At 50.0% G+C, this 15797-nt stretch overlaps 1 protein-coding gene across 2 annotated transcripts; it reads right to left on the reverse strand.

The window, feature by feature from the left end:
* Nucleotides 1-10639: 10639 nt before the first annotated feature.
* LOC107324390 (cornulin-like) lies at nucleotides 10640-12568 on the reverse strand. 2 transcript variants are annotated; one of them, XM_032449220.1, is made up of 3 exons: nucleotides 12150-12568; nucleotides 11782-11941; nucleotides 10640-11672 (listed from the first exon to the last, which is right to left on the reverse strand). In XM_032449220.1, the coding sequence occupies exons 1-3, from the start codon at nucleotides 12212-12214 to the stop codon at nucleotides 10698-10700; spliced, it is 1200 nt and encodes a 399-aa protein (XP_032305111.1). In that variant the 5' UTR covers nucleotides 12215-12568; the 3' UTR covers nucleotides 10640-10697. The 2 variants fall into 2 exon arrangements, with proteins under 2 accessions (XP_032305111.1, XP_015739856.1); XM_015884370.2 differs by having other exon boundaries at nucleotides 11782-11944.
* Nucleotides 12569-15797: the final 3229 nt, after the last annotated feature.

Here is a 15797-nt window from a genome sequence, read left to right on the forward strand (position 1 = left end):
TGGCCTCCCCTTCTCTCTTGCGTTCCTGGGTCACACGGTGGATCTCCACGTCTCCTTCTAGTTCAGCCACAATGTCCTCCTGTGTCCTCTCACGTCTCACTGATTCACGGGGTCTCCTGGGCTCCTCTTCTCTCTCACGTACCCGGGATACACGGCGGATCTCTACATCAGCTTCAGCTTCAGCCACAATGTCCTCCCGTGTCCTCTGGTACCTGGCTGATTCTCGTGGTCTCCCGGCCTCCAACACTCTCTGCCTTTTTTGAGTCTCACGGTGGATGTCCACATCAAATTCAGCTTCAGCCACAATGTCCTCCCGTGTCCTCTCGTACCTAGCAGATTCACCTGGTCTCCTGGCCTCCCCTTCTCTCTTGCGTTCCTGGGTCACACGGTGGATATCCACGTCTCCTTCTAGTTCAGCCACAATGTCCTCCCGTGTCCTCTCACGTCTCACTGATTCACGGGGTCTCCTGGCATCCCCTGCTCTCTCACGTACCCGGGATACATGGCGGATCTCTACATCAGCTTCAGCTTCAGCCACAATGTCCTCCCGTGTTCTCTCATACCTCACAGACTCGCGTGGTCTCCTGGTGTCCTCTCTCTCCGTTTTTCGGGTCTCAAGGCGGATGTCCACATCAACTTCAGCTTCAGCCACAAGGTCCTCCCGTGTCCTCTCATACCTGGCAGATTCACATGGTCTCCTGGAATCCTCTGCTCTCTCGACTTCCCGGGATACATGGCGGATCTCCACATCAGCTTCAGCTTCAGCCACAATGTCCTCCCGTGTCCTCTCATACCTCACAGATTCACCTGGTCTCCTGGCCTGCTCTGCTCTCTCGACTTCCCGGGATACATGGCGGATCTCTACATCGGCTTCAGCTTCAGCCACAATGTCCTCTCGTGTCCTCTGGTATGTGGCTGATTCTCGTGGTCTCCTCGCCTCCAATCCTCTATTCCTTTTTTGGGTCTCACGGCGGATGTCCACATCAACTTCAGTTTCAGCCACTATGTCCTGTCGTGTCCTCTGGTACCTCACAGACTCACGTGGTCTTCTGGCATCCTCTTCTCTCTCGCGTACCCGGGTTACACGACGGATCTCTACATCAGCTTCAGCTTCAGCCACAATGTCCTCCCGTGTTCTCACATAACTAGCAGATTCACCTGGTCTCCTGGCCTGCTCTTCTCTCTTGCGTTCCTGGGTCACACGGTGGATCTCCACGTCTCCTTCTAGTTCAGCCACAATGTCCTCCCGTGTCCTCTCACGTCTCACTGATTCATGGGGTCTCCTGGCATCCTCTGCCCTCTCCCGTTCCCGGGATACACGGCGGATCTCTACATCAGCTTCAGCTTCAGCCACAATGTCCTCCCGTGTCCTCTCATACCTCACAGATTCACCTGGTCTCCTAGTCTCCTCTTCTCTCTCACGTTCACGGGATACACGGCGGATCTCCACATCTACTTCAGCTTCAGCCAGAATGTCCTCTTGTGTTCTCTGGTACGTGGCTGATTCTCTTGGTCTCCTGGACTCCAATACTCTCTCCCTTTTTTGGGTCTCACGGCGGATGTCCACATCAGCTTCAGCTTCAGCCACAATATCCTCCCGTGTCCTCTCATACCTCACAGACTCACGTGGTCTCCTGGCATCCTCTCTCTCCCTTTTTCGGGTTACACGGTGGATCTCCACATCTCCTTCTATTTCAGCCACAATGTCCTCTCGTGTCCTCTGGTACCCGGCTGATTCTCGTGGTCTCCCGGCCTCCAATACTCTCTCCCTTTTTTGAGTCTCACGGTGGATGTCCACATCAAATTCAGCTTCAGCCACAATGTCCTCCCATGTCCTCTCATACCTAGCAGATTCACCTGGTCTCCTGGCTTGCTCTTCTCTCTTGCGTTCTTGGGTCACACGGTGGATCTCCACATCTCCTTCTATTTCAGCCACAATGTCCTCTCGTGTCCTCTCACGCCTCACTGATTCACGAGGTCTCCTGGCATCCTCTGCTCTCTCACGTTCCTGGGATACACGGCGGATCTCCACATCAGCTTCAGCTTCAGCCACAATGTCCTCCCGTGTTCTCTCATACCTCACAGACTCACGTGGTCTCCTGGTGTCCTCTCTTTCCCTTGTTTGGGTTACACGGCGGATGTCCACATCAACTTCAGCTTCAGCCACAATGTCCTCCCGTGTCCTCTCATACCTAGCAGATTCACATGGTCTCCTGGCATCCTCTGTTCTCTCCTGCTCCCGGGATACACGGCGGATCTCTACATCAGCTTCAGCTTCAGCTTCAGCCACAATGTCCTCCCGTGTCCTCTCATACCTCACAGATTCACGAGGTCTCCTGGCCTGCTCTGCTCTCTTGACTTCCCGGGATACACGGCTGATCTCTACATCGGCTTCAGCTTCAGCCTCAATGTCCTCCCGTGTTCTCTCATACCTTACAGACTCACGTGGTCTCCTGGCATCCTCTCTCTCCCTTTTCCGGGTTACACGGTGAATCTCCACGTCCCCTTCTACTTCAGCCACAATGTCCTCCTGTGTCCTCTCACGCCTCACTGATTCACGGGGTCTCCTGGGCTCCTCTTCTCTCTCACGTACCCGGGATACACGGGCGCGATCTGTCCACATCAGCTTCAGCTTCAGCCACAATGTCCTCCCGTGTTCTCTCATTACCTCACAGACTCAACGTGGTCTCCTGGTGTCCTCTCTTTCCCTTGTTTGGGTTTACAAGGCGGATGTCCACACTCAACTTCAGCTTCAGCCACAATGTCCTTCCCGTGTCCTCTCATACCTAGCAGATGCATCTGGTCTCCTGGCGCCTGCTCTGCTCTCTCGACTTCCTGGATACACGGCTGATCTCTACATCGGCTTCAGCTTCAGCCACAATGTCCTTCACCGTGTTCTCTCACATACCTCACAGACTCACGTATGTCTCGCTGGTGTCCTTCTTTCTCCTTGTTTGGGTTACACGGCGGAATGTCCACATCAACTTCAGCTTCAGCCACAATGTCCTTCGTGTCTCTCACATACCTAGCAGATGCACTTGGTCTCCTGGCCTGCTCTGCTCTCTCGACTTCCCGGGATACACGGCGCTGATCTCTACATCGGCTTCAGCTTCAGCCACAATGTCCTCCCGTGTTCTCTCATACCTCACAGACTCACGTGGTCTCCTGGTGTCCTCTCTTTCCTTGTTGGGTTACACGAGCGGATGTCCACAATCAACTTCAGCTTCAGCCACAATGTTCCTCCACGTGTTCCTCTCCATGACCTAGCAGATGCATCGGGTCTCCTTGCCTGCTTGTTCTCTTGACTTCCGGTACACGGCTGATGCTCTACATCGGCTTACAGCTTCAGCCACAATGTCTCCATCTTCTCTCATACCTCACAGACTCACGTTGGGTCTCCTGGCATCCTCTCTCTCCCGTTTTCCGGGTTACACGGTGAATCTCCACGTCCCCTTCTACTTCAGCCACAATGTCCTCCTGTGTCCTCTCACGCCTCACTGATTCACGGGGTCTCCTGGGCTCCTCTTCTCTCTCACGTACCCGGGATACACGGCGGATGTCCACATCAACTTCAGCTTCAGCCACAATGTCCTCCCGTGTCCTCTCATACCTAGCAGATGCATCTGGTCTCCTGGCCTCAACTACTCTCTTGCATTCCTGGGTCACACGGTGGATCTTCACGTCTCCTTCTACTTCAGCCACAATGTCCTCCCTTGTCCTCTCACGTCTCACAGATTCACCTGGTCTCCTGGCCTGCTCTGCTCTCTCGACTTCCCGGGATACACGGCTGATCTCTACATCAGCTTCAGCTTCAGCCACAATGTCCTCCCGTGTTCTCTCATACCTCACAGACTCATGTGGTCTCCTAGCATCCTCTCTCTCCCTTTTTCGGGTTACATGGTGGATCTCTACATCAGCTTCAGCTTCAGCCACAATGTCCTCCCGTGTCCTCCTGTACCTATCAGGTTCACCAGGTCTCCTGGCCTCCTCTTTTCTCTTGCGTTCTTGGGTCACACGGCGAATCTCCACGTCTCCTTCCAGTTCAGCCACAATGTCCTCCCGTGTCCTCTCACGTCTCACTGATTCACGGGGTCTCCTGGGCTCCTCTTCTCTCTCACGTACCCGGGATACACGGTGGATCTCTACATCAGCTTCAGCTTCAGCCACAATGTCCTCCCGTGTTCTCTCATACCTCACAGATTCACGTGGTCTCCTGGTGTCCTCTCTCTCCCTTGTTCGAGTTACACGGCGGATGTCCACATCAACTTCAGCTTCAGCCACAATGTCCTCCCGTGTCCTCTCATACCTAGCAGATTCATCTGGTCTCCTGGCCTCAACTACTCTCTTGCGTTCCTGGGTCACACGGCGAATCTCCACGTCTCCTTCCAGTTCAGCCACAATGTCCTCCCGTGTCCTCTCACGTCTCACTGATTCACCTGGTCTCCTGGCCTCCTCTTCTCTCTCACGTACCCGGGATACACGGTGGATCTCTACATCTGCTTCAGCTTCAGCCTCAATGTCCTCTCGTGTCTTCACGTACTTCACAGACTCATGTGGTCTCCTGGCCTCCAATCCTCTCTCCCTTTTTTGCGTCTCACGACGGATCTCCACATCAGCTTCAGCTTCAACCACTATGTCCTCTTCCGTCCTTTCATATGTCATGGATTCACGTGGTCTCCTGTCCTTCTGGATTTTCCCTTGTTCATAGTAATCTTCCATCTCCCTTGTTTTATTGTATCTGTGGTCTATTACTAGCGGTTCTTGAAGGTATGACTGATGCTGCCATTCAGAATCCAGGCATTCAGGCTTGCACGGCTGGCGGCTGCTTCTTTCAAGTTCTTTTTGTTCCAGCTCACGTAGGTGGTTGCGGCTTCTCTCATCTTTGAGTAATTCAGGCTTTCGTGGTTGATTGCGCCTTCCTCTATCTGCTTCTTCTGGCTCATGTGGCCGACGGCTGCCTCTTGCTTGTGCCACTGCCTCCTGATCTTGTGGTCGATGGTTTCTTTGATCATAAGCTGGTAATGTTGGCTCACGTGGCTGACGGCCACTCCGCCGGTCTGGCAGCAGCTGTGGTTCACAGGAATGGCTGCAGCTCCTCACGTCTGCCAGTTGCTCTCGTAGATTTTGTCTCTCATCTCTCTGTGCTGCCTTCAAGCTGCCGCGCTTGTGGTATTGTAAATCTCCCAGTCTGTCCAGCTCAGGTGGCTGACGTCTTCTGCTGCTTCCTTGGTCGCATGGCTCTTGGCTTTGTTCTTCATATTCCTGAGGGATCATTTCCCTCGGCCTGCTGCTTTGTCTTGCATCAGCTCTACTTTCTGTGTTACGTTGCTGGCGATGACTTCCTGTTTCCTCGCGTATCTCAAGATCCTGAACCCTGGTGTCTTGTTGTGGCTCAGGTATGTAGGGGGGATGAGTTTGTGGTTCCTCTTCCTGGAGCTGCTGACGGCTCCCTCTGTTCTTAATTTCAGGCTCTCGGATTGTCTTGCTGCTGGTTATCAGCTTCGTTCTTTGCAGAATGCATTGTCCCCTCTGCAGGTACCAGTAGCAGGCCTTAGCCACTCTGAATACCAAAAGCAGGAACTCATTAAAATCAATTTCCCCATCCCCATCCCACTCCAGGAACTGCAGGATCTTGTCAATTGTCTGAGGGTCATGTGGGTTCTGTAGGAAAAACACACATAGAGAAACAAAAAACAAAGGATTTTAGCCTTGCCTCTCCTTGTCAGGAAATTGAAACCCAGTGATCATTACAGTTTCATTTACTTGCATCTCTCTTAGGTTCACTTTCCCTCTGGTCATAAGAATCATCCCCTCTTCAGAAAGTTTTCTGGACCCTACACTTCAATTTTGTCCTCCATCTCTGCCCATCACTGCCAGCACTCACCGCTATGGCATCTGCAAATTCCTTCTGGATGAACTCCTTCATCTTCCTTCGGTTGAGTTTGGATTGGTCTCCATCTTCCTTTGCATGTTGGTAAAAGACAGTAATGATGGTGGAAACACTGTCTAAGAAGTGAGACATCTTTCTGCAGATTCAAGCAAGACTGCAAGAAAAGTAGCAGACATAGGGATGATTGTTTGGCTGAGCATGGAAGAGAGGGAAGATAGCTGGTGTCAAGCTGTGCATGTAAATGAGAGCCTGGGGGCCCTGAGCTGTGTGTCCACTCCTCTACCATGGCAAGCTGTGCTTTACCAGGACACTGGGAAGATATCCAAATGCTTAGGGGTTTTGGTGGGATGGGGAGTGTCCTCTAACTTGTCTGCTGACGTACTGGAATGACGTTTGGTATGGGATGGCAGGATGCCTGCATTTTTGGGTTGTAGGGAGGGGGTTGGGGATGGTGACTCAAGAGATACCCCAGGAACCGGTCCCTGTGGGCTCTACCAGCTCCTTCAGTTTCCAGAACCAATGCAGCTCTTTCTGCTTGGCACTGGGACGCACCAGCTCCTCTGGAGAGGTCGGAGGATGTCTAAGGCAATGCTGGCACATCCTGAGAGAGGACCCAGCTGGGGAAGAGGTGGATAGAGCATTCACAGAGGGTTAAACAAACTCTGTAACTGACAGCAATGCAAATCAATCAATGAATCTCATGTTACAGTACCAGCTCGTTGTCCAACAGATTTTGGCCAAAGAGAATGGTCAGATCACCCATATCAGAAATATGTATTGAATTTAATGGCAATCTCCTGGGCAGAAAGCAGTGCTCCTGCTTTGAGCTTTGTGTCTCGAAACCTCAAATGCCACCTCCTTTCTCCCTGCAGGATCCCTGAGCCTATTATCAGCTGCATCGGTGCCAGGATCTCGGCTTGTAGCTGGGGAAGCTTCTCCCTGCCTGTTTGCAGTGTGCACACGGGCATGAACACGCGCACGCAATTCTGCATGCAAAACCTTGCTATTTCTATGAAAAACCCAATGCTTCTTCAATCTGTTCACCCGGGGTGGGAGACAAGTGCAGACCAAAACGAGGTGCCAGACCTGGCTTCAATCTCTCCTTTTTGTTTGGAGGAAAAACTGCCTTTCCACGCAACACACAACAAAGAGCACGCAGCTGCCCAAATAGTGTAAAAATAACATTTCATTGAAGATTAAACCCGAAAGACGCCCAGAAAACACTGCACCCGAGGCAGATCCTACAGAAATCATTCATCTTCACCCAGCAAAGCTTGCTTTTCAGAAGGAACGACTTACCCAAGTCACCAACGGGATCGAATGGGATTCCTGTGAAGCCGTGCGGAGTGATCGGAGGACCCGAGAGCTTTTATAGGGTCCTTGGTGGAGGAGCAGAAAGGAGCCACCCTTTGTGGACATTGTCCTGATTCATCTTTGGCCAAACCCAGCTGCACCTTCATGTCCTCAAACGGGTTATTTAACTTATCATCCCATTACCTATCATTTTAACCCAGAAATAGCAGTTGCCATGTGGCAATTCAAGCATCTACTGGTTCCGCCTAATCCGGATTGTAAAGTTATTTTACGGGCTGATTGTGTTTCAGATTTAAAAAACATAAAATATCTAGACTGCCTATAAAGTATATATATACATTAATGGGAGGATGTATTTTTTTTTTAATGTATGTCTATCTCTGTAGGTATGCATTTATGTACGTTTAATACATGCACATAAAAATAGCACCAGGGTGAACCTGGGAGGGTGTTGTAAGCAGACATGAGGACCTTCCTCTTTGCAGATCCTTGAGGCTGGGGTTCAGCAGTTTGGCTTTGGGTTTTGCTCATAAAGTAAGGACAGAAGAAGCCCAGAGAACTGCAAAGGTGGTGAAATGTAGGTGGGCAGCAGAGAGATCCCCAAATACTGCAGGAGATCTCAGCTGGTGTGGTGTTCTTGTAGCTGAAATATATATACATATAATTTATTCCTTGGTGACTGCTTATTAAGGAGCCTTTCATTGTATTATCTGGGTTTTCTGTTGAAACAAAAAAGGCCAGACCAGCGAAACTTATGTGAATGGTAAAATCTGAAAAGTGGGCTTTTTAACCAGAAAACGCCTATTCAACATGCAACGACTTTCCATTGAGAAAAAATGATGATACAACATCTTTTTTTTTTTTTTTTTAAGTTAATGCTTTTCTGTGAGAGGATTTCATTCCAACTTTTCTTGATCTTTAATTAAAACTAGAAGTGGGAACCTCTCGGCTGGGAGCTCAATTCATGTTGAAGCTTCATCTGGTCGCTCTAGGCAACTTGTGCTGTAATTGCCTCTCCAATCCTCCCCCCCCACCCTTTTTTTTCCCCTTTAATATCTTGTAAGTGTAAATGAATTAGAGACCAATGGGTTCCTCTATTCCTCCCAAACTCTCCCTGTGCAGGGAGCATACAAGGAGAGTTTTGGCCATTCCACTTGGGCTCTGTGTTGGAGCTGAGCTACATGACATGACGGAGACATTGCGGGCAGCTCCGGAGAAGGAACTCGCCACGCAGCCTTGGCTGAGCTGTTCATCTGTCCCATCTGATGGTAAGAACATACTGGGTGTAGGAGTCTAATTAATTAGTGCTGGTAACACCTTGGGGATACTCATACAAGTGCTCACAGAGGATTGTTACTAACCGTGCTTCATTTTTGAGCTTTTTTTTTTTTTCTTCAGGATTAAATTATACTGGTGTAAATTATACCCCACCTGTGGGATAATGATACCCTTGGGAAACTGTAATTTTATGGTAGATTGCAGTTATTATTAAAATTAGAGCATTACAGTGCGGCTGGAGCTTGTACGCAGTGTCCTATAACAGTCTGCAATCCCCGCAGGGGTTGGGGACATTGGGAGGCACCGGGTCGGTTTTGGATGTTAATAGAGGCAGAGGTCCAAAGAAGCAGCATCAAGCCATGTTCTCTAAAGGCTTGGATGTCCCCAGAAGGGGCTGTCAAAAGGGGGGATTCAGATCAATATTTCAAAGCTGTTACCCAGTTCTATATGGATTGCTGTCCTGTGTTCGTATAGGGTGGCCAAGCCTATTCTGGTCATTGAAATCACCCATTGGTCATTGGAGTCATCAGTTAGATCATCCATTGGTCTTTGGGATCATCTATTGATCATTGGGATTGCCATTATTTAATAGGATTGTCCATTGATTCTATAATTCAATCTCTTGGGCTCCTTATGGGGCATGTAGAAGACTTTTCTCTTAACACCTCCCAGCCTTGCAGGTGTCTTAAACAGGTCCTTGTGTCTGTGGGGTATTTTTCACTCTGTTGTAATGTTCTCCTTAAAATGAACCAACCTCCCATCCCTCCCCCAACTTCAAATACAACACTCCAAAAGTAGAATGATTTAGAATAGTGTCTAATGATCACTACTATCATTAACAGGGTTTGGGGGGTCGTTTTATCACTGCAAAAGGCTGTGGCTGATGGACTGAGGAGTCTGGTGATGGAAGAACTGAACTGAGGCCAATAAGTAGCAAAGAGCTGTTCAGCAGTCCTCAACTGAGAGCTCTTTAAAGTGGGTCGGGGTCTGCTTTCACCAACGTGTTTCATCATCAGAAGAGCAGAGCGATGCATTTTGCACCCAACGCATTTAACTGCTACACCAGCACTTATAGACCAAATCATTTGCAAAGCGTCTCTTTCCGGAGATGGTTTTGAAATGCTGCTTTTTTGGTTCTGATTCAGCACACAGCAAATTGTGAAATTCCGGTGTGTCCCAAAGCAGTGACGCTCTGTTTCCCAGTGAGGTCTCTGTGCTCTGCTTGTCACCGGCCACAGAGCAGGAGGTGCGGGTGCATTTATCATCCGCTGATTTGGCTGATAGGTCTCCAGCAAAAGATAATATGGGGAAAAACAGGCTGAGCATCACCTCCCTGCGGGATGCGGAATCCTGGTGGTCCGGCACATCCAAACCCATAATAACCCCCCTGATTTCAAGTGGGCTGCTCTCACCCACAATCACCCACATCCCTACGTGCACATCCGGAGCTGGTACCCGAAATTCCCGAGGCTGAGGCCAGATCCACGTGTGCATGGATTGTGTGTCAGCTTTTTGCATCCAGCCTTGTTACTGGGACCGTGTGTACGTGAATAATGGGGATTAATATACCTCCACTCCTCTTGGTGCACTCAGTAGCTAATGGGGATATTCAATTTTCATACTCTGTTCCACATCTCCCCTCCCCCCCTTTTATTTAATTTTTAATAAGTGAGGATAAATAAGACAAATCCCTCCCACTGAGCATTCAGAGCTCCTGATTCTCTTTACAGCAGACATGCACAGTGCCTGGAGCAGATGCATGCTGCCAGGTTGCTGCTTAGAGGTCATCATGCCATTGCATCAATCCCAACATCCACCCTTACTGAAGACATCGGATGTCACATCCCTGCCTGCAGGGACCCGTCAATTCACCTTTGGCTGCCTGCCCCCAGTTCACAGCACCCTGGGACCACATGGCCCCTGTGTCATGAATGGGATGGACACCGAGGTCCTTTGTGCTAGCTCAGAATGGTGCAGCAATACACCAGGACACTGTGTTGATTTGCAGTCAGTTTTATTGCTTTGCTTATACAGGCAGAGGAAGCCTAAAACAGGATAAGAGAGAAGGTCTCAAGCCAGGAAGAGTTCAGTACAAACTAGGGGTGTAAGTCCAAGGTTAAGAAAAAGTTGGACAAGATATAACAAATGGCACTGGACAAAATATCCCACCTTGCTGGCACCAATAGCCACAGTCGCACAGGGCTCACTGCAGCTCTTACTTCCTTGGAGGCCGCTGAGGCTGCAGGTTCTCCTTCTCCACCACGTGTTTTCCTTTGCCATGAGCCCCATGCTGCTGATGTCCTGGGACACGTTCAGCCTCAGCCACGCTGCCTTCCCGCACCGTCACTGTGAGGTCAGGGGGGTGAGCTGGGTCACGCCGGGTCCCTGAGGGCTGGGGATCTGGGTGGGGGTCTGTGCCCCTCACTGGAGGGGGCAGCTCTTGGGTCTCTTTGGGGCTGGGGTTCTTGTTTGTGTCTGTGGTTCTCCCTGGTGTCACGGTGGGAGAAGTGTGGCTCTGCTCGGCTGGCTCAAGCTCTTCCCTGTGGTGGTTGTTCTGTCCCAGTTCTGGTGTCTCAGTCACTTTGTCCTGGTGGAGTTTGGGGTCATGTTTTGGTGTTTTTTCAGCTTCTGGGGTATTTCTGTCTTTCTCTGGAGTTTCAGTGACCACGTTCTCACCTCTCTTTGGACCCTCTTCTGGTGCCGTGGCCCTGTCATCCTGATGAGTGTCCTGGATGTCCTTTGGAATCTCAATCTTTTTCTCCTGGGTGCCTTGGTTGTTTGGTGTCTCAACCTCTTGGGTCTGTTGAGTATCCTGAACCTTTGGTGTCTCAGTCTTCTCAATATTTTGGGTGTCCTGGTTCTTCGGTGTCTCACCTTCCTGTTTCTGTTGGGTGTCTTGGTGGTTCTTTTCTTCTTCACCCTCCTGGTGCTGTTGGGTTGTCCCACTCTCTTGCACCTCCTCGCTCACCCCCTGCTCCTGGACCTGGTTGTGATGCTGTTCCCCATCTGCCTCCTCCTGTACCGTCAGCTCCTGATCATCTTCTGGCTCCAGGTACTGCTGGAATTGCCTGTGACAAGCCTTGGCCACACGGAAAACCAGGCTGAGGAACTCACCAAAGTCAACCTTGCCACTGCTGTCCTCATCCAGGAAGAGCAACACCTTCTCAACAGTTCTGGGATCCCGAGCATCCTTCAAGGAAACAACATCATCAAGACCCACAAACCCTTTGCAGGCCTTCTATGGGATCAATCACTCCAACAGAAATCCATCCCCATGGCTCGTGTTGCTGGATACTCACCACAATCACATCCTCAAACTCCTGCTCGATGAGCTGTCGCAGCTCCCCCCTGCTCAGTGTGCTGCAGTCACCATCACTCCTGGCATAGGTGTAGAAGGCAGTGATGATGCCATTGATGTTCTCCTGGAGCTGGGCCATCTCCCCACAGAACAGAGGCAGCCTGCTAGAAAGATACCAAAAGACAAAAAATGGTCTTTTGCTTGGTTTTCGGGTATGCCCCTCTCGTACAGCACAGCTGGACAGGAAGATGAGCCAGAAGGACTTCAATAAAACCAAATGGAGTGTTTTCTCCTTTAGGAAAGCTCAGCTCCAACAGAAAACTCAGGACCCTGAGCTCCCACTTTCCTGCAGGGTCTGTCTGGGCTTACCTGGGTGAGAAGAGCACAGTGCGCAGCCAACCTGCTCCCAACAGCTTTATATACAGCAGCATCATGAAGGGATACAGCGTCAGCAGGGTGCCGCATCCTCGCCCAATGACACTGTCATCCCCCTGTCTTCATTTGTCTCTTGCTCATTAACTTCTGCTCTGGTGCTTTACTCCGTAGTGAAGAGATGATCCTTCCTAAGCTCACCCCACCTGTGGACGCATTTCAGAGGAATTAAGCAGAAAAGGTTATTTTTAGTGCTGTGGGATTTAGTTGAAGGTGATGCCCAAGCAACACCCAGAACTCTTTAGTGAACGTGTTTGGTGAGCGATGCAAGTGACTGACACGGGAGGAGGCAGCCTGGGAGTGCCTATATGGGGATGAAGAGAAAACAGAACAAAGAGAAAATCATAAGGATAAGTCAAGCCCAGATCCAAGCGACCCCTTCCCCAAACTCCCCCTTTTGGGTGCTGGTAGGGAGGCATCCAGGGAAGAAATCCTTTCCAACAGTGCCACCAAGTGGCACTCAGAGGGGGACCAAAGGGTGGCATGAGCTGCAGTTACTCCTTTACAGCATGGGGAAATTGAGGCACTGCACGAGGAGGGGGCAACCCCACTGTGCCCCTTGTCCTGCTGGTCTTGGAAACCCACACAGCTTGTAACATACGCTGGATTTTGGGGTGTAGAAAATAACAGTTTTGTGCAAGAAAAAGCACTTGAAGGAAAAACACCTCACATGGGAAGGGGTTAATGGGAACCAGTGGTAAATCCCCATGGTTGTGATGGGATAAATGGGGGAGCAAAGGAACCCCAGATATAGCAGGGGCTGCTGGAAGGCAGGAGGCTTTGGTAACCCAAACTGAACAGAGAAAACTTGAAGCACAGATTCTGCTTTAACTCCTCTCCATTAATCTATCGACCCATCTGTTGTATTCCATGAAGACTCCTCTTCAGGTGGGACCCATTTGCTTCTCATTATGATGCAGTGGGGTGGAGGGCAGTTTCTGGGGGCATCAGAGAGGCAGAAATACAAGGGATGTTCTCAATGCTGCTATTTTTGGGCAGCAGAACCACGTGCAGGGCACTTTTCCTGCAGATAACCATAGATGATAAAAGGTTTATGCTGCTCAGGGTTTCACACATGCTTTCCAAAGCAGAAAGGTTGGCAGGTCAGGTGGTAGGTGAAGTTAAGGAAAGAAAAAATGCTGCTTTCAGCAGAGCTTGAAACAGATGGCCATGGAGCAGAGGGCAGGTGCTGCAGAGCCTTGTGCTGATGAAACCACCTGAAATGCATGTGAGTAATGAAACCACCTGAAAATATTAAGAGACCTTTAGGGCTGCTCCCTTCGTTAGAAGCTCCCCAGCACTCTGTGACCCTCAAGGCACTGATGGGGGAGGAGAACAGTGCAGCACTGGTTGTAGAATGGGATTTTGCTTTAACATGACTCCTTCCCCTGTGATGCCACCTGTGCTCATGAGAAGAGCAAATATTGTGGGAGACTGAGCTGGAAGCAGCCACAGGGCAGCCAATCCAAGCAAGCACTGAGCAGGGTCTACCTGGGCAGGGCATGAGGTGTGGCAGAGCAGCGGGTCTGCAGTTTGCTCACCCATAACCATCCTAAATCATTGTGATCTATTTACCAAAGGAGCTCCATCTTCTGAGCTCACTGGTAGGAAATGTGTTGGGCACCGGGCAAACCTGCTTCTCTGGTAGGTGCTGTGTGCTCAGGCTTAGGCTGATGGAAGCATCTGTGCTCTGTTACTTCCTTTAAAGAGCTGGGCCTCCTAATTTTTTCCACGTCCACCCAGTCCGCCTTTCTTTGTCTCCTGGGCACAAAGGAGCCTCTGTGCATGCCAGAGTGTGTGTTCATCCCCAGCTGGGATGGGGGTGATCCGGTGTGCTTGTTTGGAGAGTGATTCATGTCCGACGTGCAGCAAAACAAAGGAAAGGTGTGGAAAATGCAAGTGTAGAACGTTGCACAAGAGGCTTGAAAGAATTTAGCGGCTTTGATTGACGTGGGTCTGCAATGTAGGCCAGGCTTAAACGTCTCCCGCTGTATTTTAATGGGTAGAGCCTAAACTTGGACTGAACCAAACTCATCCGATGTTGTGTGTGTTGAAAACGGAGCCTTAGGAAACTTTAGAAAGCCTTTGAGGAGTGCTGGGATGGAGGGGCAGTGCTGTACCTTGGGGAGGAGGGGCTGCTGTGGGGATGGTGTTGGGATATGGGGCTGTATGGGGTGAGGGGGGGGGGGTTCTGTCCCAGCAGTTGAGTTTCACAGTAGAACTGCTGGCAGGAAATTCCTGTTTATTCCCGCATGACTCAGTTTAATTGTTCCTTCTCGGCAGGGAAGGGCAGAGGGGTGGGTTAGCTCTGAAGTGGAGGGGGGGAGATGGGGAGGTGAAGTGTTGCACCAAGTGTTCAAGGTGTTGAAATGCAGGTTTTAGGGAGGTGGGGGGCTCTGGGAGGTTGAATAGCTTGGGTGTGCTTTGGGAGCTGGAGGATGGAGCCAACACTGTTGTGGTGCCTTCACCCTATGCAGTATTAGGAGATGGTGACCATCACAGCAAGAGCCTTCTCAGCCTTTTCCCCTCTTTGTTTCCAAGGGCACCTGGTGCTGAGTCCCATTCTGCCTCATTGCACACACAAAACACCATTCCCAAACTCTCCCAGAGCCCCATTATGCAAAGCATTTTATCACTACATCGATGTCATTATCAGGAATTAAGCTAATTGGAGTAAAAATGCTTTCTTTTCCTGCACTGCCTGGGCATTGCAGCAAGTTATTTCTGTTGCTGCCTTCTTTGCTGCTAATTCATCGTGACATTAAGGAGCGTAATACATCAGCTTTTCTCTAATACACGTTTCTACTTTTTTTTTCTTAACATGTTAATGAGCATATTTAACATATTTCTTTAGAGATAATTGGATTCCGAGGCTCCCCGTGGTAATGCACCCAAACCCAGTGAGCAGTGCCTCTAATATCGAAAAAGCTTTCCTGCATTTAAATAATCCCACAATGAAAATTAGGAATTAATCTCCGGGCTGAAACAAGGCTTTCCAGGATACTTTGTTTTGAGGCACTTTTAATACACGTGTTAACCATCATGCTGGAGAATCTTAATTAAACCCTTTCCTTTGCATTTCTAGCCCGGGACCCACAAAGGGGTACAGGTATTTGGGATTATCTCATCCCCTTAATCCTCCTCATGAAGGATTTGTCTGCACTCCGTTTTCTCGCAGCTTATCTGTTTAAATGCAAAGCACAGAAGGAGGTTTGGAGCACATTGTTTCCTCAATGGACAAACGAGCTCCTGAGTTTCCTTTCTTCTCCCAGCCCCAGATCTGCTTAAGCAAACAATGGTGCGTAGCTCCATTGCACGGATTTGTGCTCGTGCAACACGTCGGCACACACCAGCTGGGGGCGTGCAGGACTTCAGCTCTGCTGCTCCCCCCCTTTTCCCCTTCCATGATGCATCCCGCTATGAGGATTTCTTGGAAAGCTCCTGAGCACAAAGCAGCTCTATCATAGAATCACAGAAGCATGGAATCCTTAGAGCTGGAAAGGTTTGAGGGCTATCTATTCCAACTCCCATACAATGAACAGGGACATCACAGCTGGGTCAGGTTGCCTAGACCCTTATCCAAAG

The sequence above is a fragment of the Coturnix japonica genome, chromosome 25, assembly GCF_001577835.2.
Source record: "Coturnix japonica isolate 7356 chromosome 25, Coturnix japonica 2.1, whole genome shotgun sequence".
NCBI lineage: Eukaryota > Metazoa > Chordata > Aves > Galliformes > Phasianidae > Coturnix > Coturnix japonica.

Bases quoted from the DNA above. Each gene is read 5' to 3' on its own strand.
- LOC107324390 (XM_015884370.2), bottom strand. From the start codon at position 12,214: ATGATGCTGCTGTATATAAAGCTGTTGGGAGCAGGTTGGCTGCGCACT. The intron at 11,945-12,149 runs GTAAGCCCAGAC...GTATCTTTCTAG, and splicing joins ACTGTGCTCTTCTCACCCAG to CAGGCTGCCTCTGTTCTGTG. The intron at 11,673-11,781 runs GTGAGTATCCAG...GTTTCCTTGAAG, and splicing joins AGTTTGAGGATGTGATTGTG to GATGCTCGGGATCCCAGAAC.